Raw genomic sequence first — 26,528 nt, forward strand, 5'->3', positions numbered from 1 at the left:
GCAGCAGGCAATTTCTGCTATGTGGTACCTGTAGGCTAAGACTCCGGTGAGTCAAGAGACAATTTGTAATCTGATAAGTTTTGGTAATGTCACACGACATACCTGATTACTTTATTAACTTTATTTGACAAGTATACCAGATTTAACCTAGAAGTTGATATGAATGTAATAGTTTAAGAAGTAGCCACAGTATTAAAGTGTCTTCATTCTGAATGCTGCACCTTTTTTGTGCTTTTTTTCTGAGACACAACATAATAATAAACAGAGCTCTTATGTTTAGCATATCTATATAACGCAATTAAATGGTTAGGCGCAAATGTGTTGTACATTCACACTATTTAACCAAAGATATGAACCTAATTAGCTAGGATGCATGAAGCCATACTCTTTTGATAAAGTTCAGGACTGAACGACTGAACACAATCAAATGAGGAGACAGGGGAAGCAAAGCGGAACATGGAACACACAGGGCACGAGCCTGTCAAACTAAAACAGGAAGTATGGTGCAGACAGACGAAACCCAGGGAACAGAAGGAGAAGAGAGAGGGAAAGGAAGCAAGGGACAGATAGAGCGAGAAAGAGAGAGACCAGACCCCAAATACGAATGTATACAAATATAATTATATATTATTGTTGTTATATAAAGGAACATGTGTATGAAATGTAAGTGGCACACTAATTTCAGAAAGTAATAATAATAATAGTTATTATAATTTTTATTATTATTATAAAGTGAAATAATAGTCTTAGTTATAACATAATATAAACAGAAAGTGATACCTAAATTTCTGTTGTCAGCTCCTTTAAATGCAAGTCCGAAAAATAAATGAATAAATAAATAAGCTATTATAATTATTATTTATTCATTTGGCTTGAAAAAAGTTTGTTTTGGTACAACAGAGCATCAGCTTGATCCTAGATCTGCAAAACCTGATCTTACACTTACACCAACTGCGCTATCGTGGGGTTCTCATTTGTAACTCATTAATCAAAGTCAGTTTTGGTAGATTACACTGATGACTATTAAAACAAACTGGCTATGTTTTCGTACATCAAGTCAATCCCATGATGAGGCTGAAGGAGCGAGTTTCTTTCTGCCTCCCATTGATTTGAAAAGCCTCACAATTCAAACCAGTGAGAGGCAGCTGAAGGAGAATCGTGCTTCTGATATAAAGACGGAACACGTTGTTAGAAATTGCTGAGGACAGTCTGTGGTCCTGAGAACTGGGGGCTGCTCTAAAACAACCAGCTTTATAGAGAAAGAAAAAACAGTGCTAAAAGAGAGTGGATCATTTCAATATAGAGACTGTCTGAAGGTGAACATATTTGTCTTTCTAAAAGTTGCACACAAAATATGCATTAATTTATTTATAAATCGTTTCTACTTTGGCATCCAGTACAAAAAGTGAAATAAAAATAATCTTTAAAAAATGTATTTAGGAATTTTAGGAATCTTTTAGAAAAAAAAATCTTGTGAAGTAAGACACACAGAGTAGTGAATTTCAACACGTATATATTTTACTTGCAAGGAAGGAAAAACATACACAGTGAACGTCTATGCAATTACTCATTGGGGCAATCCCGCCAGTTGTATTTATACACTTAACAACTTTATGCCAAGATTCAGCTGTGTGCAGGCAGGAGAAGGAGCCAAACGCAGACACGAGGGATAAACTCAAAATGCCACAGCTTTATTGGCAGACATTGGGAAAGCATACACAACTACAATGAAACTAAAATGGGAAAAAGCTAAACTGATACTGAAGGAGACACACAGGGTTGTGTAGATCATTTTAGACCTTTTAGATTGCTTGCTCACATTGCTTTTTAGTAACAGGAAGCTATTTGAATACAAGAGAAAACAAAGCAGGTTAAATAAATGTTTGTATTTATTTATTTGAATCCTTAAAGGACAATAGGTCCGGTCAAATATTAAACATTTACAATATAACTATGCAATATATTATATTAACAACAAGGCACTAAATCAAGCAGGCAGTGTTTATGTTTGCTTATAGCTTAAATGTCCCTCAAATCCTTACTAAATTCCTTACCATTCTTAAATTCCCATACCTATCCTTACCATTTCCACAACTATTTTACATGAATCACATTCAAAGAAACAGAAATTCATGGAATTTTTAGTGGGTCCTTCTAACATATTTGTATTCTTGATATTGGCACTAAGTGTTTATCATTCATTAGAATTAACAATCACAGTACATCATGGACTTTACTGCAAGTATTCAGTTGTATGGTTCAAGGACGTGCAAACAGTTGTCACTTATATTTTAGTTCAGTGCAAGAAACAAAGTTACATTTAGATTTTGTTCAAATTTAGATTTGAGCAACAACATTGTGCACCAGCTTGCTGTGTTACAGTATTGATTATTGTCAAGTTGTGTGAATCACTACAATGTGAATCCCCGTAAAACTGAAGTGAAAAGCTACGTTGTCTTTTGTTTTCTTTACTTAAAGTACCTAAATTCTGTCTGTGATACGACATCTTGGGATGTGTTAAACAACAGAGCAACATGGTTTGGCTGGACACAGGCACAACACATCATGTGAAGTATTGTATACTACTGATAAATGGACAGGTTCTTCTATATAACACTTTTCTACCCTACCTGAGCACTCAAAGCGCTTTATATAGCGTCCCTCATTCACACATTCATACAACGACTTCTTCCTGTGTTTAAGTTCGAGCTAACATTCACACTGTGATGGGTGAATCAGAGAGCGATTTGGGGTTAGTATATTAGGTTGCAATGCAACCATAATAAATATGGTAACAAATTACTTTGTAAAATAATGTTAACCAGTGTAATGTAATTTGTAATTAATTACTTTTTTGAGTGATAAAGCCAACACTGTGAGTAAATATGTGGGGAAAAAAGAACTTCAAAGACGAGAGTAACAGATCCACACTGACCACGTATACATCAGCCAGTGGTGACTAGTCATGAACATTTGGAAATAATGAAATGGAGTGACTGAAGAACAGAGTCATGATTGAAATCAATGAAAACATTAACTTTGTTAAAGTAGTAGGTCTTCCCAGCAATCAGTTTAGGGGAGCTGCAGCGATCATCTCTTTCCAGGATGTAAGGCAAAGGCAGAGCTTTCACTTTGGCCTCCATCCCATGGACCTTCAGCACACTCCTGAACACAATGCTCTGCAGCGACACACTTTCCACAGTCCCAATGTGCACTAAACAATGAGACACACAAGTACTTTACATATAATTGTAAACAGCATTTGTTCTGATATTTAAAAAAAAATCTAAATAACAGATGATATCTTACTTTCTTTGCAAAGATCGATTTTGTTCAGATTATCCACAGATAGAAGTCTGGATCCTAAAAAAAAGAACATTGTAGGTGCATTATTGGTTAAATACAGAATCTGGGCTGAGGCATTGAGATAATATGACATACACTGAAGATAAACTTTGTGAGAGAACAGCTCATCAGACACAACAGACCATTAATCATCTTTCTCTGATCCTGTCCTGGTTCATGGATTCTTCTCAGCCCCCCAGCACAGCATGACCACAGGGTGGTGTTATAGTAAAGGTGACCACAGCATCTGAACCCTGTCTTGGCAGAGTAGAGCACCTCTTTGTCCTCATTTGAGCAGCAAATGTCCTGGTTTTTGAAAAGATATATAGCATTTTATGTTAAATAAAAGCATGATTGATTGGACTCATTGAACACTGTGTTAGTTCAGGCAAGCCATAAAGTCAACTTCAGCCTGTAATGTTGATACAGAGCTGGTATCAGGCACATTTTTGGAGATTAATAGAAAATATTACTTTGACTAAAGTCAGTCTGACTGTCAAATATACAGTAAATACCTCCAGCAAACAGTTTCAAGATAGAGAGATGAAGCATTTGAAAGGAAGTGATTAGAATGGTTCATCAACCCTGATAATTATTGCTGGTTCAGATTAGAATGGCTTCTTTTGCTAATAATCTCTACCGAATTGTTGTGAATCTAGCTTTTGCAGAAGGAATCATAAAATGTACACAGAAGATGATTAATCTGCTTTAAAAAAGCCTCTAAATGTTTATGAAAAGTTTTTAACAGTTGGCCAAGTAGCTCCAGTGATGAGTCACTTGTTACATCATGCTGTTTTCATTCACTTTATGGTGACTGTGCTTAAGTTAAATATATTTTTGATTTGTAGTTCAGTTATGCAGAGTTATGCAGTTAGAGAGAGAGTTGCGGTTTCCTGTTTACCCCTCAGGCCCATATCAGTTTCTCTACTTTACCAGTGTTATTCATGTTGCTTCAAAATTACAGACAGGACTCTGAGATAGTTAAAAAGCTCAAGAAATCTAACTTTTCAACAGTTGTTTATTTTTTCCATTTTCATATTGGTCAAATCATGGTTTATGCGTCATTTTGATATGACACCAAGAGGCAGAAGGCACCAGTCAGAAAGAGGCGCTTTAACAATGATAGGCCACTGTAAACAAGACACACAGTGTGAAAAGTTATGGGACAGGGAGGCCAACTTAGCTGTGTTAAATCTAATGACATAATACAGTGGAATACACGAATAAGATGAACAAACAACAGATTTTCATCATCATTACTAATTCTACCTGTGGCTTTTGCAGAATGGATCCGCAGCACTGCGCATCCCCTCCATGCTTGTCTAATGATGTCAGATTGTACAGTGTTCCTGCACAGCACTTCATCTGTGGGTCTTTAATGTTGTAGGCTTTGACCCCACAGCAGTGAATGTTTTCTGATTTCAGATGTCTGGTTGGAAAACAGCGGGACACATTAATATCAAATAAGGACAAAAATAAATAATTATGTTTGTAAGAGGCTGAGTTAGATGAGTCTGTAAGGAGGCAACAGATGAAATGGAGGAAACACACTTTGAGGCTGGAATTCTTGCATGCAGTTCATTTACAAAAAAATGTGATTACCAGGTTAGTGGAATGAACAACCAATGAAGAAACTTGTGTCAACAAACTTAAGATTTAAAAAAAAAAAAAAACTATGGAAAACTATAAATCAACTACATGAAACTCTAAAAGGCTTACCTGGTAAGATCCCAATCCCCCCTACTATAAAGGGGCTTGGAACTTATCATTGCCTGTTTGGCAGTCTGGATCTCCAAAGTGGATTGCATTATGGAACAGAGTAAACCTGTTTACTGTTTTCCTGTTTGAGGTTTACTCTGTAAACCTCAAACATCCCAGATAAGTTGAATTGTCAATACTGACAATTTAACTTTGCAATAAATAGTTTTGAATGCATAGGCCCCCTGCACAATTATGTTATAGTATGAAGATGATGACTTGGGAAATGCTAACATTACCAGAAATATGTATTTTATCTAACCTACTTACCACTTGAAACAAACTAATAAAGAAGTGGTTCACAGCAGCATTAGTGTCACATTCACTGAGACAACTCTATTCTTTCGGCTAGATATAAAACAATAGAAATTGCCATTTTAGTGTTTTGTGGGCCATACTCAGTCTTAGTCCTCAAGAGGCATGGGTTATCCTGTGACAGAGTCTTTATGTATAGTGTTGGATGTCATTCTGGAAGCTAACTTCTTCATTTAACAGTCTTTACACAAGCTGTGCACTGAAAGCAGAACATCAGAGCTCCACTTTAAGCTCTCAGTCATTGTCTACATAGAATGCATTTATACCAAATGCACTTTGACAGCTACTGCAACTGGAAACAGACTCAAGAGCAGCCAAAAAGTCAACCAGTTCAACTCCAACAGACATAACCATAAAAGTGAATCCTGAGTAAAAATACCTGGTGAGTTGGGCAATAATCTATATATTAAATTCAAATGTGTCACTTCAAATTGCAAAATACTTAATGATGCAATAGCTAAATACTTTAGCTCTAAGATGAGTCATGACCACACAGAAACAAGACACGGAACACAATGAGACACCACACAGACTGAAAGAAATGTATTTTAAGAGTCCTGGGAACCAAACGAAGGCAGGGAAAAGTTTGTTACGCAACTGTCTGTGTGTCTTAGAAACCATATGAAATCATCAGCTATGAAAAATGTTTCATTCTACTTCTCTTCTCTCTCTCTCTCACTCAGAAGACAATACATTAAACTAGTTTCCATGCTCCCAGCTGCTCTGACTGACTAAATTCAAAACAGGAGCCATTAGATACTAATCAGATAAAACAAAAGAAGAAATCCCTTTTCAGTGGATTTTATCAGCAATGTAAAGCAATATGTCTGTGAAGGTTCTCAGTCATCCAGGCCATCATAGTCAAAGGAGCTTGCAAAGAAAAGCGTCTGGACTTCTTTAAGTTACTTGAAGATGTTTCACCTCTCATCCGAGAAGCTTCTTCAGTTCTAAGGTCAAATGGTGGAGAGTCCCAGATATAAACCTAGTGGGAGTTTCCCCCCACAGAGGGACAAAAGGACCCCCCGATGATCCTCTAATCGCCTGAGCCAAGGTGTGAAACTGGGTGTGGGTCCCAATCAGCCAGATTTTCGGGTGAGTTCATTGTGAAACCTGGCCCCACCTTGTCATGCGAATTCCTGAGGTCAGTTGGCCCAGGATGTGAGTGGGCGTTAAGGCGTCTGGGAAGGGATCTCAAAACTGGATTATAGATGGCAGAGAGTTGGTGTCGTAAACCCCCGCCTCTGTTCAAAGATGGTCGCTCACAGTGGACATAGATGGCTTCTTTCACTCCTCTTTCAAACCATCTGTCCTCTCTGTCCAAAATGTGAACATTGGCATCCTCGAAAGAGTGTCCTTTATCCTTAAGATGCAGATGGACTGCTGAGTCTTGTCCTGTGGAGGTGGCTCTTCTATGTTGTGCCATGCACTTGTGAAGTGGCTGTTTGGTCTCTCCAATGTAGAGGTCTGAGCATTCCTCGCTGCACTGTACAGCGTACACCACGTTGTTAAGTCTGTGTTTAGGCGTTTTGTCTTTCGGGTGAACCAGTTTTTGTCTGAGTGTGTTGCTGGGTCTGAAATAGACTGGGATGTCGTGCTTGGAGAAAACTCTCCTGAGTTTCTCTGATACACCAGCTACATAGGGGATGAAAATGTTGTTGCGTCTGTCTTTCTTATCCTCCCTCGCTGGTGTCTGATCTTCTTTTCTGTGCCTCTTTGCTGACTTTAAGAACGCCCATTTAGGATAGCCGCACGTTTTGAGTGCTTCCTTTACATGTGTGTGTTCCTTCTTTTTTCCTTCAGGCTTAGAGGGAACATGTTCTGCCCAGTGGTGTAGGGTCCTAATTACTCCAAGTTTGTGTTCCAGAGGGTGATGGGAGTCGAACAGGAGGTACTGGTCCGTGTGTGTGGGCTTCCGGTAAACTTCGATGTTGAGGTTGCCATTCTCTTCAATGTGCGCTGTGCACATTGAAGAGAATTGACAGCGTCTTCATTAATCCCATGCAAACGTACACCTATCTGGAACAACCCTGACATATTATAAAACAATAATATGATAAACTTTTCAGATTGGAGTGGTAAAGGAATCAAATATTTAGAACATATACTAGAAGGAACAGAATTTATTTCATTTGACAGACTAGTTACACAATATGGGATCAACAAGAAAAGATTTTTAGAATATCAACAAATTAAATCCATAGTAAAAAAGAAATTTAAACCGGGTCAAGTTGAACTACAAACACCACCAAGTGTGGTTCAATTTCTTACTCTTAAAACCCCCAAATTACTATCCAAAATATACAGAATGCTTTCTAAAACAGATGAATCAATATCACTTCCTATTGCAAAATGGGAAGCGGATTTATCAGTTAACTTAGACCTAAACTTCTGGTCTCAGATTTGCTTAAAAACCTTTCATCTAATTAGAAATCCCAGTCTTCAATTAATTCAATACAAAATATTACATAGAGTGCACTATACAGGTCATCGGATATTCAAGATGGGCTTTACGTCTACCAACAACTGCTCACACTGCCAAACCAATTCACCGGACAATTATATCCACGCTCTTTGGTTCTGTCCACCAGTTCAGAAGTTTTGGCGCGAGATATGTGAAGACTTATCGAAGTGTCTGAAATGTAACATTCCAACTTCCCCCTTAGTGTGTTTGTTGGGCAGCTTAGATAATGTCGCTTCAGAAAAGAATATCGCCCATATGGTTTTCACTGCCCTATGCATAGCCAAGAAAACAGTCCTCATGAACTGGAAAAATAAAAATAATCTTAATTCTAACCAATATAGAAATTATCTATTAGATTACATTAGTCTTGATACAGCCTCTGCCACCACATCAGATCAATTGCTCTGGGCTCCTTTGATCAGTTCCATCACCTAGTGGGGGTGGGGGGTCATAGTTTGGTCCCGCCTTCACTGTTGTGATTGGTGTGGGGGTAGGGACAGGCTTAGGGCGTCGGGGGGTTCCCCGGAGGCATTTTCCTTGGGGGGCTCAACCCGGGGTAGCGGTCATGTCCGGTTAGGGGCTCTGTTGGCTCTCAGGTAACTGTTTCCTCGCGGCTGCGTGCAGCGGGACTAGGGGAGGGTCTGTGCTGACGGACGTGGGTTACTGACCTGGTAGCCTGGCTGCCCCTGGGTGGGTCCGGGATGGGCGTGAGGTTCTGGGGGCGCTCCGTCTCTGGGCTGGGGCCCGGGCCGGGCCTCGGGGGCTTGGGTCCTGGTTGGTGTGTTGCCGGGGTTGTGGGCGGGTGGGTGCATGGGGGCCCAGCCCTGGAGCAGGGTGCCGCCGGTGCATCGAGCCGCCTGGGGGGCTCTTCAACTGGTGGGGAAGATTGTCACATCTTGCAGGAGCTTTCCTCTCCTCAGGGGCTCTCTCTACAGGAGGGGGAGATACAGGAGAGGTGGAGGAAGATCTCAGCCTGGGCGTTTACTGTCTTATGTAGTCTGGAAGAAGAGTGGATGGTGGGGTGGGTGCAGTTTTCTCTGTGGTGGGGTTGGGTGGACTGTCCTGGGCTCTGTGGGGCCGGGAGGCGCTGCTGCGCTGGGCCCCGGTCTGGATGGGCCCGGGCCCCCTTTCCCTGGTGGGTTGTGGAGTATGGGGTGCCTACTCCGCGACCCTCCGGAAGGAAGGGAGGGGCAAGTGACCCCTCCCTGGGGCCAGCTCCCCCGCTGACCCCAGGGAGGGGTCACTTGCCCCTCCCTTCCTTCCCTCCCCATCTCCAGCTGCCTCCCTCTTCCCGCTCCACCACAACCACCCACACATGCAAGACCTTGGAGTAGGGGTATGTCACCAGGGTGCAGAGGAGGCCACCCCCCCCCCCCCCCCCCCGTCCCCTTCTGGCTGCCTCTGCCTCAATTTTATCCCACAACTTAGACATTCACATTACTCACACTCTCATTACACATACATATAGGATCTTGGGGGTGGGCACGATACACGGAATCCAAAGTACCATCAGGGTGTACACCCCACCCCTGGCGTCGTTGCCCACCTCTCAATGTTAAATACACGTAGACATTGAGGGCCAGAAGGAGGGACCATGTGCTTACCTGCTGCTCTCTGGCAGGTAGCTCCATGCCCTCCTGGGTTTTAAATGCACCTTAGAACACACATGCATCAACACTACAATGAGCGGGTGGAGGGAGGTTTGGAGTCTTCTCTCACCCCCATTCTCTGCGACCTGCTGGAGCGGGGGGGCTAGGAGGAGGAGTTGTCCATCCGACTGCGGTCTGGAGTGTGGGGCCTCCCTGCTGCTGCGGAGTCGGGGTGGTCTGCCTCCCCCCACCGCAGGGAAAAGGGTAACACCACCTGGGTCTGGGTGCAGTTCCCCCCCTCCAGGGGCAAGGGTACCTAGACTTAGAGTACGCTTGGGGAGTGTGATCGTGTGTACAGCGTCTCTTTATGTCTGTCTCCACGTTGGTTGAGTGTGGAGTAAGTGTATATGAGAGCATGAGGGTGGGAATGGATGTTTGTAAATGTGTGTGCCTGTATTTCTGTGTCTATATGTCAGGTCGGGTGTCAGGCGCCACCTCTCTGGGGACATCTTAGGCCCTCCAAGGTATGGAGGCCTATCTCCCCCTACCACCACTTCCCCTGCCAGTGGCGGACTCCCTCAGACATCGGTGCGTTGGTGGTTCTTTGTGTCCGGGGATGGGCGTCCAGGTACACACCGGCTCACTCCTTGGCGGCCTGGAGCCTGGGGCTTGCTCGGGCCACTTCGGAGGTGGGGTGCCCCCGGCCTCTCGGCCTGGGGCTCGGTCACTCAGGCACGGCTGGCTGCCGGCGGAGCTCACGGGCGCGTCACTGCAACTCCCCCTGGCTTCTGCTCCGCGGCTGCTGAGTGAGCCCTCATCTGGGACTCTCCTCAGCTCTTTCTGGGACAGTGGCGCGGCTGCCCCTCTGTTGGTCTTCCTTGGTCTCTTGTGTTCTGGGGGCCTCTGGATGTCTGGAGTTTTGATCTCCTCCATACCTGCTTCATGCCCTGGAGGACGGGGCTGTGGCCCCCCCACACCCTCTAGCAGATTATTACATGAAGGAACCTTTTAAAAAACAAAAAACAAACGCGTCCATGCTCACAGGTGTACACACGGGTGATCACACCCACAAACTACACCCTTTTTGGCTCCTACCTCAAAGCACACTGTGTTCTGTTGATCTTATGTGCTGCACAATAATGTTTAATATTTAGTATTTACTGTCATATTCCCATATATCATTGTGATGTTGTTTATTCTATCACTCTTGTTCTCTTCTGCTTGTTTTCTTTTTTCTTTCTCAGCAGGTGACCCAGGTGATCGATATATGCATTTTTTTTTCTTTTTTTCTTCTTTTTTTTCTTTTTCTGCTCATTCTGTTGGTTTTTGGTTTTTGCCCTTCTCCCCCGTCCCTCTTCTCAGCTGTTTCTCTTTCCCTCTTTCTTCTCCCTCCTTCTTTCCCCCAGTCAAGTCTGTCCCGTATTCAGTAAGTGAAAATAAAATAAACAATAAAAGGTGAATCAAATGGACCATTATGGCAAGGCTGGGATGGTCAATTTGGTAAAGTAAATCCGTTGGGCATCTTTCTTTGCCTTTAGACAACAATTCTGATGGCAAAAGAGCCAAACGGGACAGGCAAAAAAAAAAAAAAAAAAAAAAAATGTGCACAGCGCAGTCCAGGAAAGGCAAACAGTCGTCCTTTGTGTCTTCCCTGGTGAACTTGATGTTTTTATCCACAGCGTTAATGTGCGCAGTGAAGGATTCCACTTCTTGTGTCTTGATTTTGACCCAGGTGTCGTCTACATATCTGTACCAGTGGCTGGGTACTCTTCCTTTGAAAGAGCCAAGAGCCTTCCTTTCCACTTCCTCCATGTAAAGGTTGGCTACAATAGGTGACACGGGGGAGCCCATAGCACAGCCATGTTTTTGTCTGTAAAAGCCTTCGTTGTATTTGAAATATGTAGTGGTGAGGCAGAGGTCTAACAGTGTGCAAATCTGATCGGGTGTGAAGTTGGTCCTGTCCTCCAAGGAGCTGTCTTCTTGTAGTCGTTTTCTGACAGTCTCCACGGCCTCCGTGGTGGGTATGCAAGTGAAGAGAGAGACTACATCAAAGGACACCATGGTTTCATCTGGATCCAGGGTAAGTTTCTGGACCTTGTCGGTGAAGTCGGTGGAGTTCTTGATGTGGTGTGGGGTGTTCCCCACGAGAGGAGCAAGGATGGTAGCAAGGTGTTTAGCAATGTTATAAGTGGCTGAGTTTATGCTACTGACTATGGGTCTGAGTGGGACAGCTTCCTTGTGGATTTTAGGAAGTCCGTAAATGCAGGGTATGGCATCCCCTGGGTAAAGGCGGTGATATGTAAGGCGGTCAATAATTCACATGTTCACATTTTGGACAGAGAGGACAGATGGTTTGAAAGAGGAGTGAAAGAAGCCATCTATGTCCACTGTGAGCGACCATCTTTGAAAAGAGGCGGTGGTTTACGACACCAACTCTCTGCCATCTATAATCCAGTTTTGAGATCCCTTCCCAGACGCCTTAACGCCCACTCACATCCTGGGCCATCTGATCTCAGGAATTCGCATGATAAGGTGGGGCCAGGTTTCACAATGAACTCACCCGAAACTCTGGCTGATTGTTACCCACACCCAGTTTCACACCTTGGCTCAGGCGATTAGAGGATCATCAGGGGGTCCTTTTGTCCCTCTGTGGGGGGAAACTCCCACTAGGTTTATATCTGGGACTCTCCACCATTTGACCTTAGAACTGAAGAAGCTTCTCGGATGAGAGGTGAAACATCTTCAAGTAACTTAAAGATGTCCAGACGCTTTTCTTTGCAAGCTCCTTTGACCCCAATGTAAAGCAAGTAAACAGAACACATGCACACAATCACCTGTGTCCATTGCAGCAGATCTCAGTATGAGGCTGGTAAATTTCTGTCCCACAGCAGTGTTGTCCTGGGCTGCCGTGAAACTGAGAACAACACATGGTCCCTTTAGCCGGGTTGTAAGGAATACCCATCTCTGAACATTCCTCTCCATCATCTCTGCCCTCGTACAAGCTCTTATTACAACACAGAACTCCACGTTGTGCCGAGCCATACGGCGTCTCTCCACAGCACTTGAAGAATCAGATATAATACAGTAAACTGTGCAAGCAGACACAACCAGACTCTCTAGTTTACACATTCAAAGCTAAACAGAAAAATGCATGAGTTATGAAGAAAAAACAGATGAAAAATGCAAATTAAGAACATAAAACACTTGCGAAAATTCTGCATTACATACATGTAACATCCATGCATTATGTTTCTACAGTCTTTTAGCCTTACCAGACTTTTGATCCTTTTGCATTGGCAGTAATGAATACGGACTATCATGGTCCCCGTGTCTGCCCGGCCGGCCCCGCAAGGTTACATGTGTTTTTGTTTACTCTCTCTTTCTCTTGCCCTGCTGCATGGGCGGAGCTCTCTGCGGGCTCCCGCCCTTGGTCCACACACCTATTGCCCATCAGGCTGCCATTATGTGTTTGCCATTTAAAGCCAGGACGCAGACAGTCTCATCACTGGATGATTGTGCAAGACACGTTAGTGAGACTCTAGCCTCAGTGAACTTTTGTGTGTAAATCTGTGATTTTGCTTAACCAATCTCTCTTATGAATAGTTTTCCCGGACCCATAAACTACCCGCTGTGTGGACGTGTGTGAAGAAGAGAGCGTGTGTGAGAGAGCTTCCCCTTCCCGGATTTTCCCCCTGGACCCTAGGAACCCCGCATTTCCTCCACTGTAAATATTCTGCACCTGGTGATTGTGTAAAAACAAAAACTCTGTTTTTGGGACTGAACTCTGCTCTGCGCTTGAGTTCCCATCATTGCTTGTGACACGGACGGTGTTAAGGGAATTTTACACGTAGAAAACAGAGATAGAATCCAGCCTCTGGCACTGTGTGAAAGCAGTGGCCTGGACCTCTGAATTCTGTTGTCAAAGAGTAGCACTCTTGCCAACTTTCTACATTGTAAAGCTATATGATTGAATTTAATAATAAAAGGTATGTATGCTTTCAAACATTTTTCTGCTTCAGTAAAACAGTGCTTTAGATTTTCAACTTTCAGTGGAAATGGTGGTTTGATCATTTTTCCCTGTAGGGGCTGGGGAGCAATTAGTACATTACCTGATCGATCCAAGGCTTCCACGGAGATACACGTCCATCGCAGCAGACCTGAGTATGTGGGTTATACACTGTAGCTGTGGCCTTCCTTTGACCTAAACAGGGTGGTTTAGAGAATAGAAAGAGGAGAAAGGAGATATAGCGAGCAAGTTTTAACTCATTCACTCTTTGAAGTCAGAGCTTATGTGTTTTCACATCCTTTGAACAGTCCTGAATTTCAAGTGATGTAAAAACATTGTTACACTTTTTGATTTCCGCTAACAATGAACGAGTTCAGACAGACACCCAGAATTCTTCTGATTTCCCCCCTCTTATTTCTTGCATAGTCATGATCTCATCATCTCTTAATTTACCATTAGACCCGTGACCTGTCAAGAGCTGGAATAAGCTCAAGAATGTGTATAATAACTGATAATTATATGAGCAATTTCTTCTTCCTGTTGTTGCTACAATAACATATTAATGTTTCATGACTATCAATGCAAGTTCCTACAAGAATGATCATGACAAAATCACATTATTGTGATCTCATAGTTTGTTAACTTGGACCAAAAAAAAAAAAAAAGGCTAGAAATCCTAGAGCATGGCTCAGCTGATTGTAGAAGGGGGGTGGATGAATATGTCAAACACAGGTAGGAAGGTAAAATCCTTCTTTTTATGTTTTGCTGCTACTGCTTCTTTGGGTATCATGTCGGTTTGCATTCTCAATACTACATTCCACTAAATCCACTAAAGGTTCTTTAAAACAATCTTCTTTCTTTTGTTTTAACTGTTTACCTCTAGAGGTATTTTCCAAAATTATAAGTACCACAGAAACAAATGACGCGTTCAAGTAATTCTTTGTTTTTTTACAATGATACACATAAGACAAACATGACAAAGACACAATTGCTCACTCAGCTCTAACTGCCTTGTTGGGGTGAGGTTACTTGTTCAACTTACTCTACTACATAGCTACATACTACATACACCACAGAGTGATGTAATACAGTAGTAACAACCAAAAAAACTACAAAACAAAGGCAAACAAACAAATAGATAGTGACACCTGAGTTGTCGAGTGAGTGAGGCTTGTGGTTACTCTCACAGCAACGATTTTGCTTTGGATTGTAACACGACGACCCACAGAGATGTGTGTTTGGTTCAGTGCTGTGGATGTGTGTAAAACAGGCAACAATCAACACAAAACAGTCCATATCACATTAAATTTAAAAAAAAAAAAAAAGAAAAGAAGTATGGAAACAATTTGTTTTATAATGTAGGCTGCACAACTTATATTCAAATTTTATGCACATTTCAGTGCAGTAATGGATTTAATGATTTTCTAGAAGTTTGGTTGGTTTCTAATCCTTGACCTCCAATCATGCTATAGTTATATTTTTTTGGGAGTCAGTGGAAAGGATCTCCTAAGTGTCCTAAGCATTATTTTTAATCTTTCAGGTTATTGTAAAGACATACATTCTGACCGAAATAAACAAACAAAAAATGTATTCCCAAAACTAACCAAATATTTTAGTGTCTAAACTTAACCATCATGTATAAGTGAAAGTAATCAGGGAGCAAAAACAAAGCGAAACAATGTGGAAAACAGAAAACTTCTTAACTTTCTTAACTCCAAAAAACCTGAACTTAATTTTTTTGACCGTTTGAGAATATAAAGAAAATTAAATGAATAGTCAAAACAATCCTTTGCTACTTTGTAAAATAGTCATACTTTGTGTTATGTCTGTAAGTTACCTGCATGATTGTACATCTTTCAGTGGAGTGTTTCATTCACACTAAAGCTTGCTCAAAAGGGCTTGCTGAGTTTCTATCTGTATAAGGTTCTTAACTATGTAAAGTGCACTGACGGTATATAAAGTGGAACTATATTGATTGATTAAAACTTTTTATTTTGAACATGTTGAAAAAAGTACAACAACATAGAATTAAAAGAGACAAATAAACAAAACAAAAGAAAAGAAAAACGAGGAACCACAACCAAACGTTTTCATTAACTTACCATTTGGGTTGGAGCTTGAATATCTGAAAAATAAAATAAAAGATTTAACACACACACACACACACACACACACACACAGAGAGAGAGAGAGAGAGAGAGTCTTGTTTTCATATCTTCGTGGGGTATCTCGTTGACATAATGCTTTCCCTAGCCGCTTACCCTACTCATCAAAAATAAACGCCTAATCATAACCCTTAGTCTAAACTTAACCATAACCTAATTGTAACCCTGACACTAATTGTACCCCCCCCCCCCCCACACACACACACACACACACACAAACAGATTTCTGTTTAATAATTAATTTTAAAAAATAGGATTTTATTCCTGATTTGCCTCCTTGTCCCTTTTTTCAAACTTGACATTTTTATTGTTACTTCCAGAGGTCCCCTGGACTTCCCAAGAAACACAACACCTACCTTCTGTTTCATACCTGTGGATATAAAGCACAAAGAGTTTTCATTAACCAAAACAAACAAACAAAAACCCCTATAAAACCCCTATAAAAGTACTATACTTAATTTGAGAATCACAGTGTGGTATGATAAGTGTTTAGGTTTTTATTTTGTTAAAAATAAATGACAAGTTCTGATATTAAAATATAGTTGACTCACAGCAAGACAAATTCGTCAACTGTACTTCAGCACTATGATTCTTATAACAGCAGCACTCAGTTTTGACGTTGAACTGGCCATGATGACAGCACACATGATCTCTGGACTTCCTTGTCAGGATCTTTTTATCATTATTTGGACCACAACACAACTTATTTTCCATATTGTAAATCTCTGTGGAATCTCTGTTTTTTAGATTAAATATGTTAATCTCAGTAAATGATCAGCTCTTTAAACTAAATGCTCGGTTTACATGTTTTTCATAAATGATATCCATTAAAGACTGCTTTTTCATTCAGGATTATAAGGTCTTATCAGCTCTACTCACCTTCACCACAACTTCCATTCTTTGGTGATGGTTTGTTGAAGTTGGTATTTCCACTTGAAAGGCCTGTAGAGGGAAAGACAAAGTCAACATACAGGCTTCACTCACAGTAATTAGCATAAGCTTCCTTTAACCATCCAAAGGAAAATGGAAAAAGGAAAATTTGCTGCAAGCAAACTAATCGAAAGCTCTTTTTTTTTCTTTTTTAGCAAATGTAACCATACATACAGTTTGACATACCTAAAGACTGATATGTAAAGTTGGACTCAAACTACAAAAAAATGTCATGAAATCCATTCAGCAAAGTATGACATGCTATTATGTACTGAGCTGACCTGGAGTGAAATTCCTGACACAGCAGGATGAATCCTTCGATTGTATCTCCAACTTCTCCTCATTTGAACAGCAGCACTGAGTCTCAGTGTCATACTGGCTGTGACCGCAGCACTCATGGTGACGGGAATTCCTCACCAGAATTGTCTTATTATCAGCTGGACCACAACACAACTGTTTGTCCTTATCAAAAACATCTGTGGAAAAGATCATTGTCATTTTTAAAATTTTTACTTCAAATATAACTCAACTGAGAAGCTGCTCCAGTATCCTCAAAATGTTTGAATGGAGTACATTTCACAGAATTGTAAAATTGTTCTACTGAAAAAACAATAATGTTTCTGTGTTTAATTAATAACATTTCACTGACAGCAATGATTTGTAATGAAGATGTAATTTAGTCTTCTTTTCCAACTGTGTGTCTGCTCACCTTTACCACAGCATTCAGCCATTGGTCCAGGTTTTGATATGATGGATGATTGACAACATATTTCATTGACTGGGTTGTAGGCCTTCAGGTCACAGCACTTGGACGCCTTCTCACTCAGACCCTGAGTAATACTAGCTGTAAAAACAAGATAACTTATTGTAAACAACAGAAAATTTGTTATGGCGAGTGGTTTATGGTAATGAAATCACTGCAAGGAAGTTCAGAAGTTTAAAGAAGCAAACAGTTGAATCTAAAAGTATCTGTCTGTGAAGGTTCTCAGTCAGATAGGTCATCGTAGTCTGAGGAGCTTGGAAAGAAAAGCGTCTGGACTTCTTTGAGTTGCTTGAAGACGTTTCACCTCTCATCCAAGAAGCTTCTTCAGTTCTAAGGGTCAAATGGTGGAGAGTCCCAGATTTAAACCCAGTGGGAGTTTCCCCCCAAAGAGGGACAAAGGACCCCCTGATGATCCTCTACCTAATCACATGAGCCAAGGTGTGAAAGCGGGTGTTGGTCACAATCAGCAAAGATGCACAGAAAAGAAGATCAGACACCAGCGAGGGAGGATAAGAAAGACAGACGCAACAACATTGTCATCCCCTATGTAGCTGGTGTATCTGAGAAACTCGGGAGAGCACGACATCCCAGTGTACTTCAGACCCAGCAACACACTCAGATAGAAACTGGTTCACCCGAAAGACAAAACTCCTAAACACAAACGTAACAATGTGGTGTATGCTGTACAGTGCAGCGAGGAATGCCCAGACCTCTACATTGGAGAGACCAAACAGCCACTTCACAAGCGCATGGCACAACATAGAAGAGCCACCTCCACAGGACAAGACTCAGCAGTCCATCTGCATCTTAAGGACAAAGGTCACTCTTTCGAGGATGCTAACGTTCACATTTTGGACAGAGAGGACAGATGGTTTGAAAGAGGATTGAAAGAAGCCATTTGCGTCCACTGTGAGCGACCATCTTTGAACAGAGGCGGTGGTTTACGACACCAACTTTCTGCCATCTTTAATCCAGTTTTGAGTTCCCTTCCCAGACGCCTTAACGCCCACTCACATCCTGGGCCATCTGACCTCAAGAAATCACATGATAGGATGGGGCCAGGTTTCACAATGAGCTCACCCGAAACCCTGGCTGATTGTGACCCACACCCATTTTCACACCTTGGCTCATGTGATTAGGTAGAGGATCATCAGGGGTCCTTTTGTCCCTCTGTCCAGACGCTTTTTCTTTCCAAGCTCCTTAGTCTAAACGTATCCCGGTCAAAACTTACATTAACTACTGATTTTATCTACTGTTCTGATTTTATCTGTTTTGATTTTATATACTGTTTTGTTTGTTTGTTTGTTTGTTTGTTTGTTTGTTTGTTTGTTTGTTTGTTTGTTTGTTTGTTTGTTTGTTTGTTTGTTTGTTTGTTTGTTAAGTGGGTTTAGAGCTCTGGGTAGCTCCCCAACTAGGTCTAGACTGGGTCTAGAGAGTATTTTAAATTCAGGGAATTTAAAATAGAAAGTAGCTCGTCCACAGAAGGACTGGTAGCTCCCCTTACGATAAGGGTTCAGATCGCGCGAACAGGTGTGAAATGTGTGTGTTTAGTTAGTTTGTTTGTTTGCTTGTTTTAATCAATTTTAAATCATGCTTTTTATTTGTTTTTGTTTCTAATGTCTCTGTAAAGCACTTTGAATCACCTTGTTGTTGAATTGTGCTATACAAATAAATTTGCCTTGCCTTGCCTTGCCTTGCCCGGTAGGTTTTTCTTATATTTGAGCTTAAAATCTCTTGCTTGGAATAAATTATGGGCTGGATGAAAACTGTGACGATAAATTTTTAATCTTTTGTTGTATTTCTTCATGTACTACAACCATTATAAGAAAGAAATGGAAGAATGCAAGAATGACTTAACGAAAAACGAAAATAAACTTCTTCTGCCGAACCCTAACCCCGTAAATAAATTGAAACATCTAACACTAACCGCTAGCAGATGGATCGATCAATGATGAATATTTTTTTGGCAGACTCTTAAAATTTAGATGTGGTTGTCTTCTATATTTGGATTGTAATGAACCGCTGATCTGTACCATAAGTCATCCTTGCAGGGGTTGTCGGAACTGTATGCGCAGTCGCACGAAGGACAGATGTGCTCAGAGGCATGCCCCGTAACGTGTATAGAGCAGTCTGTCGCGGCAGGAATAAGTTGTACAAAGTCCATGTAAGTTACGATAATACTTTGATAAGTATGATAAGTGTGTTTCTAATGTAAGGTATGTTGCTGCGTTTGTATTGTGAGCTATCTGAAAACCTTTTTATTCTGTATTTACGTTACTTACATTCATGTGCTATTTTTTAGCTAGACATGTGTGTCATGCAAGCTAGCAGCACCCCATGAGAAATGGGCCAAAGTGTTTAAGTGTTTACCGGAGTTTTGCACCCTTGGCAAGCGGACTGAGGTATGTGATGAGAGATGATCTGTTGTTATATTTTATTTAACTGAACTGTGTAATCCCTTGATGCTGTTTGAAGTAACCCCTTTTGTTTTATTTAATCTGTGACTGTATATCTCAGAATTACTTGTTTGAACTTGCCTGAATTAACTTAAGCTCATTGTTGTTATTGCTCATTGTTATAGTTCAAAAGGTACTGTACGGGTATCAATTTTTTCTTATTTTATAGTTTTCACGGTGCTCAACGTCCAGAGAATGAGCCGTGTGTGGTGAGGAAATAAATGGCTGCACCCGTTAGAGACTCTTCTGTCGTTCTTGATGCCAAGGGCTGCTACATGGATGTTTCTTGTCTTATAAAGCACAATATATATGCTTCAAGTTGAATCAAAGTCATTGCTGATTGGGTAAGGGGGTTAAACGTAATGTAGCTTTTCAAACCAAAGTAGGAAGTTTATACAATCATCTGCAAGTTTAATTTGTAAAGTATTAATATTAACCTTTTTAATCTCAAGCAGTGCAATTTAACATCTCTGCAAACTGCAGCTACCAAAACAGGAGTTTAAAGAGACCGTTCTGATTCCTGAAGCGTAAATGAAAACAACAAACCAGTAAAACACTGAAGCTGCTTCTTTACATTCAGTCACTCTGGTTCTTTTACATTTACAAAGTCAAATTAACATTGGCTTTTAGTTAGCTAATTCACAAATTCATTACCTGTGATGATCTTTCCATGTTGAACTTTACAACAAGTGGCTGTAGCACGATTGTAAGGCTCCTTTCCACAACAAAACAGATTTGAACCTGGATGAAGTTTGTTTTCACAGCAAGCAGCCTCCTGGATGTCATACTGTGTTCCATTGCAGTCTTTTCTAAAAAAGCACAGATAACAAAACCCAGGATATTATCCCTGTCACTCATTTCTATTCCACATACATAACATTATAACATAAGAGTAGATTTGGTGAAGGTAAACAAGTTTAAATCAAAAGCAATAGACAGTGCAGGTGGTGGAGGTGAAGAAGAGAATGCACGCAGGATATATTGGACAAAGGATAAAGAATGTTAAATATGAAGCTGTCAGGCAAGAGGAAAAGATCCCAGATTAGATTTGTGAATATATTGAAGGAGGAAATGCAGAGGGCTGGTGTGATAGAAGAGGATAGAAGAGATAGGGTGAGATGGAGGAAGATGATCAGTTTTTGCAACTCCTAAAGGGAGCTGTCAAAAAAAGAAAAAGAATCTATAACTGTATGTCAACAGCAGTGCATTTACACTCACTATCTATTTCATTAAGTATACTCGTTCTGCTCCTTTTTAATGCTAATATCCAATCACCTAATTAAAAGGGAGCGACTCAGAGCATTTAGACATGTAGACATGCTCAAGAAAACCTGCTGATAGTTGAAACTGAAGTGACTATGAACATGGAATGGTTGTTGATGCTGGAGAGTCTGTTCTGACTATTTCAGAAACTGAAATCACAACTTGTTACAACCAAAAAACAAGATATGCAGAAAAACATCTCTGAACATAACATGTCAAACCTTTAAGCAGAGCACGCCTGCTCCTCCTGTCAGCTAGGAACAGGAAACTGAAACTAGAATTCAGGACTCACTAAAATTGGAAAACAGAAGACTGACAAAATATTCTGATGAGTCTCAAACCATATCAAACTAGTTTTTTGAACATGACAAGCTCACTGTACTTAAATGACTAGCGCAGTCACCAGTTCTCAATCCAACAGAGCACCTTTGGGATGTGATTGAAAGAGATCTCTTTCAAAGAGATATCTGCAGCAAATGTTTGACGTTATCAAGTCATTATTCACCAAAATCTCTGAAGAATGTTCCCAGCAACTTGCTGAATGTATACCATGAAGGGTTAAGTCAATAATCCAGAAAACAAACTTTACATAAATGTCATAAATTGATTTACATAACATTAAGTGAAATTAGTATTTGATGCCCCACAACCTGCCCATAATTCTAGCTTCTCAGGAAGCCCGAAAATCCTATAAAAAAGGCAGCTTTTTTATAGGATGTGAGCTAGGAAGAGTAGGTGCTTGGTTGCTCAACCATTTGCAGAACTTCAAAGTAATTTGAAATGTGAAATGACCTTTAAATTCTGTATGTATATATGACATGTCTGCTTCATTTTGACAAGTAAATGATCATTTTAGGAAAACTAATCTTCTTTGTTTTTCTTTCCTCCTCTCTGGAGGGATTCTGTCATAGGCCAGTTTGAATTGAGAAGGCGTGGTCTAAGAGTATATAAAGGTGGACTGCTGGATGAGAGGTGGATAGGTTGCCATGTTGGAAGTTGCTGTGTGTGTGTAAAAGATTGGCCAATAAACTAAGGTTGCTCTCTGTTCAGTCAGGTGAGTTTGATGCCTGTGGGTTTCATAACACACATCTCTGCCTGTTTGCAGCAGAGGCGGAGCCAAACATTTGAAACACCCGGGGCTTAGCCATAAAGGGTAGTATGCATGTGGGAATTTTTTTTTTTTTTTTGGGGGGGGGGGGGGGGTGTAGAAATGAATGAAAAAGATTAATGGGCTCTGTTTTGAGTTTTGTTCAAAAAAGAATGACTTCATATAGGAAAAATATATATCACATATCACGTATCACCTTAAACTAGTTTTTTAATTAAGCAGCAAGGCAGAACAAAGTCGGGGCTGTATCAAGACACGAGGACTAAACCCCAATTCAACCAGACCCAGAACTGATCCGGAATTAAAACAGGACTACAACAGTTCAAAACCAGGACTACTGAGGACTTAACCAAGACAGAACCACAATCAGAACTAGATGATAGTAGCACTAAAAATCATCATAGACCTGCACTACACTTATTTTTTAATTCTACCAAAGTACAATATTTAGATTGAAAAAAGTTTATATAATTATTTAGCCTTGTTGTGCAAACATTTAGCCTTGTTGTGCAAACATTTAGCCTTGTTGTGCAAACAAGCCTGCAAGCGCATGGCACAACACAGAAGAGCCACCTCCACAGGACAAGACTCAGCAGTCCATCTGCATCTTAAGGATAAAGGACACTCTTTCGAGGATGCCAATGTTCACATTTTGGACAGAGAGGACAGATGGTTTGAAAGAGGAGTGAAAGAAGCCATCTATGTCCACTGTGAGCGACCATCTTTGAACAGAGGCGGTGGTTTACGACACCAACTCTCTGCCATCTATAATCCAGTTTTGAGATCCCTTCCCAGACGCCTTAACGCCCACTCACATCCTGAGCCATCTGACCTCAGGAATTCGCATGATAAGGTGGGGCCAGGTTTCACAATGAACTCACCCGAAACTCTGGCTGATTGGGACCCACACCCAGTTTCACACCTTGGCTCAGGCAATTAGAGGATCATCAGGGGGTCCTTTTGTCCCTCTGTGGGGAGTTACTCCCACTAGGTTTATATCTGGGACTCTCCACCATTTGACCTTAGAACTGAAGAAGCTTCTCGGATGAGAGGTGAAACGTCTTCAAGCAACTTAAAGAAGTCCAGACGCTTTTCTTTGCAAGCTCCTTTGAAACAAGCCTGCACAACTTAATAAATATAGAATTTGAAAAATAACAAACCTAAAAAGAAACACTAGGTACGAGATACATGAGTACCTATGATACGGTGATACTTTTGGTAAACAACCATTTGACTAACATGTGTGTCTCACCTGCTCTTGTTCCATCTCTGTTCCTCTCTCTCCCTCTTTGTGCTGACAATCATCAAATATACAGTTGAAACCAGATATTTACTTACTCTTGAGATAAAAACACTTTTTAATTGTAACATCAAATCAGACTAAATGTTTATTTTTTTTAGATTGATAAATATAAAAAACATATTTGTTAACTTTAAGAGTAAAGAGAGAAACTATCTGTATTTCTTAATTGCAAATGGCACCAAATTGTATTCATAATTGAGCCACACTTATGGAGCTCCACAGTTCTAGCGGGCGATCGTGGCTCAAGAGTTGGGAGTTTGCCTTGCAATCGGAAGGTTGCCGGTTCGAGCCCTGGCTTGGACAGTTGTGTCCTTGAGCAAGACACTTCACCCGTTGCCTACTGGTGGTGGTCAGAGGGCCCGGTGGCGCCAGTGTCCGGCAGCCTCGCCTCTGTCAGTGCGCCCCAGGGTGGCTGTGGCTACAATGTAGCTTGCCATCACCAGTGTGTGTGAATGGGTGGATGACTGGATATGTAAAGCACTTTGGGGTCCTTAGGGACTAGTAAAGCGCTATATAAATACAGGCCATTTACCATTTCTTTTCCTGGTGTTTTTGTTGACATCTCTTAATTTTCCCATTTCAAAGAAACAGGCTCTGTGTTTTGCCTTATATGCATCCACAGGTGTGCCACCAATTTACTCACATGGACTCTACTAACCTATCAGAAGCTTCTTCAGCTCAGAATGGAATCGTCTGGAGTTTTCTTATTAATTAACAAACTTAGTGTATATGTACTCCTAAATTTGATGAAAGTGATAAAAATAGACAGCTCTGTCTCTCTTTATTCTGACATTTAACTAATTCAAAAGATATTTCAATATTTATTTAACCAAAACAAAACAAGTTTACTCTAAATTGATGATGTACAGTAAAAAAATGTTCTTGTGTTTTCCATAAAGTGTATGTAAATATCTGGTTTAAACTGTGAATATACTGCTGTGTATTAAAATTCCTCTTGTTTTGCACAGAAATATACTGAACAACATCCAAAGCATAATATATAAAATACTACCAGAGTTTTTTCTTTGAAAGAAGCCCCTTATGGCCATTCTTGTATATCAGTACATTACTGAAACTGATTTATTAATTATTTGTTGATTCACTCGAAGAGCAAGTAACGTAATATTGGTCAAGTGATCAGTTGGATATCAATCTTTCATGATACACCGTCATATTTACATTATTTGTACAGTACGAATGATTTTCTTTGGTACCTGGTCGAACTTCAGTTCTCCTCTGTCTGCCTGGCTGCGTTTCTCTAACAGCGCACTCGCAGGCAGCAGCTGCCCCGCCCCGCTTAGTGTCTGAGCTCGGATCATACCAATATTAGGGGGGATTTACGCACAGTCGTAAATTCCCGATGTGTGCACTATGTGCTTCGAATATTGTGTGAAGTTTTTGTTTTATACAGTGTCAGCCAGGCATCTAACTATGAAAAGATTACACTCCAAAAGACCCTGGGCTTCTGAAAAAACAACCCGTGCTTAAGCCCAGTAAGCCACTCCGCCCCTGATTCTGATAGTTTCCTATTTCCAGTATCTTGTGTTTAGATTACTTTAGTTTACTGAAATGTGCTCCAGAGAAATTTTCAGAAATACTTTATGAACCAGTCCTGGTCCAACAGTCACTTTACACCAATGTGATGTGAAATGTATAATTTACTTGTTTGTCTATTTAGTAGTTAAACTTTTAACTTGAACACTATATATTTATTGATGCTGGACTCCCCCCGCCCCCTCACCCCCCTTATTTGTTTATCCTATTCTTCTGAGGAACATCATAATCGTCATGGGTTCCCTGAGCCGCCAGGTCAGTGCTTGACCTAATAATGGTCGAAATACATCACTTTTTGGGGGGGTTGTTTTAACACAACTTTTGAGAAACAATTGAGAAAGAGTCGACTTACCGAGAACAGTGGTTTTTGGAGGCTGCATTTTCTCCAACTGCAGGCTCTGCCAACAGATGCAAAGTCAAAGGTGTGAGTCATGGCATTAACAAGCTAAAACGTGTTAATATGTCAGCAGGTGTTCTAAACGAATATAATACATTCAGCATTGTTCAGACTTTAAAAGGTGAAAAACAAAAACGCCCCACAGTTCTTCTTTAGAGACGAGTACAGTATCAGTTTACCGCATACACGCATAACTCTCTGCCAAATCAATTACCTTTCACTTTTCTATAACGCCCCTGTAAATTATTATCTTATGACGAAACACAGGCAGCGCATTCCCGACAAAGGTTTGCAAACACAACTGAAAAACAAGTGAAAAACACAAAGCAAAAACCCAACAATAATAATAGTTTGGTACCTGGCTATGGAAACCTTTTCTGTGTACTTTCATGAAATTCTTTCATAAAAAAAGGAAAAAAAAAGCCCCCTCTAAGCATCCACTCACCGCTTACTCAGATTTAGTTAAATTAATATTTCAAATAGATTAAATAGGCTTTACACATAAACAAAGAGCATTTATTTTTAAAATAATAATGCTTTAATTTAATGAGTATATGATTTACATTTTAAATTACACATGGTGCTTTGTTTTATCTCCACTTTCTTTAACACAGGCAAGCTCACAACAAACATCAGTGGCCCTTTATTCTGAGCTCATTAAATAAATAAATAAAAATAAAACCTACTTACCATGAGCAGTGCTGAAGTCAATAATTAAACAAACTGAAAGAACAGGCAGATAAGAATTACTGTAAAGTTAAGAAAAATAAATTATTCAAATTATTCAAAATCTATTTCAGTAAAGGTGGGAAATTCGCCTACCAAATCCGAGAGTCCAAAACGGAATCATCTGGGAGCCTTTTGGTTATCTGACACTGAGATGCAGAAGAAGAGGCAAACAGCTGCTTAAATACTTTTAAGACCACGCCTCCCTTGTGACTAAAAATAACCCTAATATCATGCCAGGGCATGATGTCAGGGTTGATTAAAAAAAAAAGAAAAGAAAAGGGAAAAAAAAGAACCTCCACTGCAATATTCATTTGTAAAACTTCTGAAAGTGCAGCATGATTGGGGAAAATATGCATTTTTTTTACTCCCGCTCATTTGCTGCGAGT

The 26,528-nt window shown here is 40.6% G+C and overlaps 1 protein-coding gene across 3 annotated transcripts; it reads right to left on the reverse strand.

Annotated features, from left to right (window-relative positions):
* Positions 1-1,417: 1,417 nt before the first annotated feature.
* On the reverse strand, positions 1,418-26,528 carry LOC147314614 (uncharacterized). Of its 3 annotated transcripts, none has more exons than XM_086261647.1 (16): positions 26,236-26,528; positions 26,104-26,136; positions 25,369-25,414; positions 20,443-20,597; positions 17,279-17,413; positions 16,851-17,045; positions 16,519-16,581; positions 15,996-16,009; positions 15,577-15,599; positions 14,623-14,723; positions 13,578-13,669; positions 12,303-12,382; positions 4,615-4,774; positions 3,489-3,651; positions 3,310-3,363; positions 1,419-3,214 (listed from the first exon to the last, which is right to left on the reverse strand). In XM_086261647.1, the coding sequence occupies exons 1-16, from the start codon at positions 26,261-26,263 to the stop codon at positions 2,964-2,966; spliced, it is 1,593 nt and encodes a 530-aa protein (XP_086117773.1). In that variant the 5' UTR covers positions 26,264-26,528; the 3' UTR covers positions 1,419-2,963. The 3 variants fall into 3 exon arrangements, with proteins under 3 accessions (XP_086117774.1, XP_086117773.1, XP_086117772.1); XM_086261646.1 differs by having other exon boundaries at positions 1,420-3,214; positions 12,303-12,529; XM_086261648.1 differs by lacking the exon at positions 20,443-20,597 and having other exon boundaries at positions 1,418-3,214; positions 12,303-12,529; positions 26,236-26,285.

This window comes from Aulonocara sp. 'chitande type north' Nkhata Bay, linkage group LG14, assembly GCF_057382095.1.
Source record: "Aulonocara sp. 'chitande type north' Nkhata Bay isolate Kocher_YH1m ecotype deep benthic linkage group LG14, A_spYH_male_GT1.1, whole genome shotgun sequence".
In the NCBI taxonomy this organism is placed as follows: domain Eukaryota; kingdom Metazoa; phylum Chordata; class Actinopteri; order Cichliformes; family Cichlidae; genus Aulonocara; species Aulonocara sp. 'chitande type north' Nkhata Bay.

Excerpts from the sequence above, each read along its gene's own strand:
- LOC147314614 (XM_086261646.1), bottom strand. The coding sequence starts at position 26,263 with ATGATTCCGTTTTGGACTCTCGGATTTG. Across the intron at positions 20,598-25,368 it reads TCCAAAAACCACTGTTCTCG|AAAAGACTGCAATGGAACAC; the intron begins GTAAGTCGACTC and ends GTGCTTTTTTAG. Across the intron at positions 17,046-17,278 it reads GGCTGAATGCTGTGGTAAAG|ATGTTTTTGATAAGGACAAA; the intron begins GTGAGCAGACAC and ends TCTTTTCCACAG.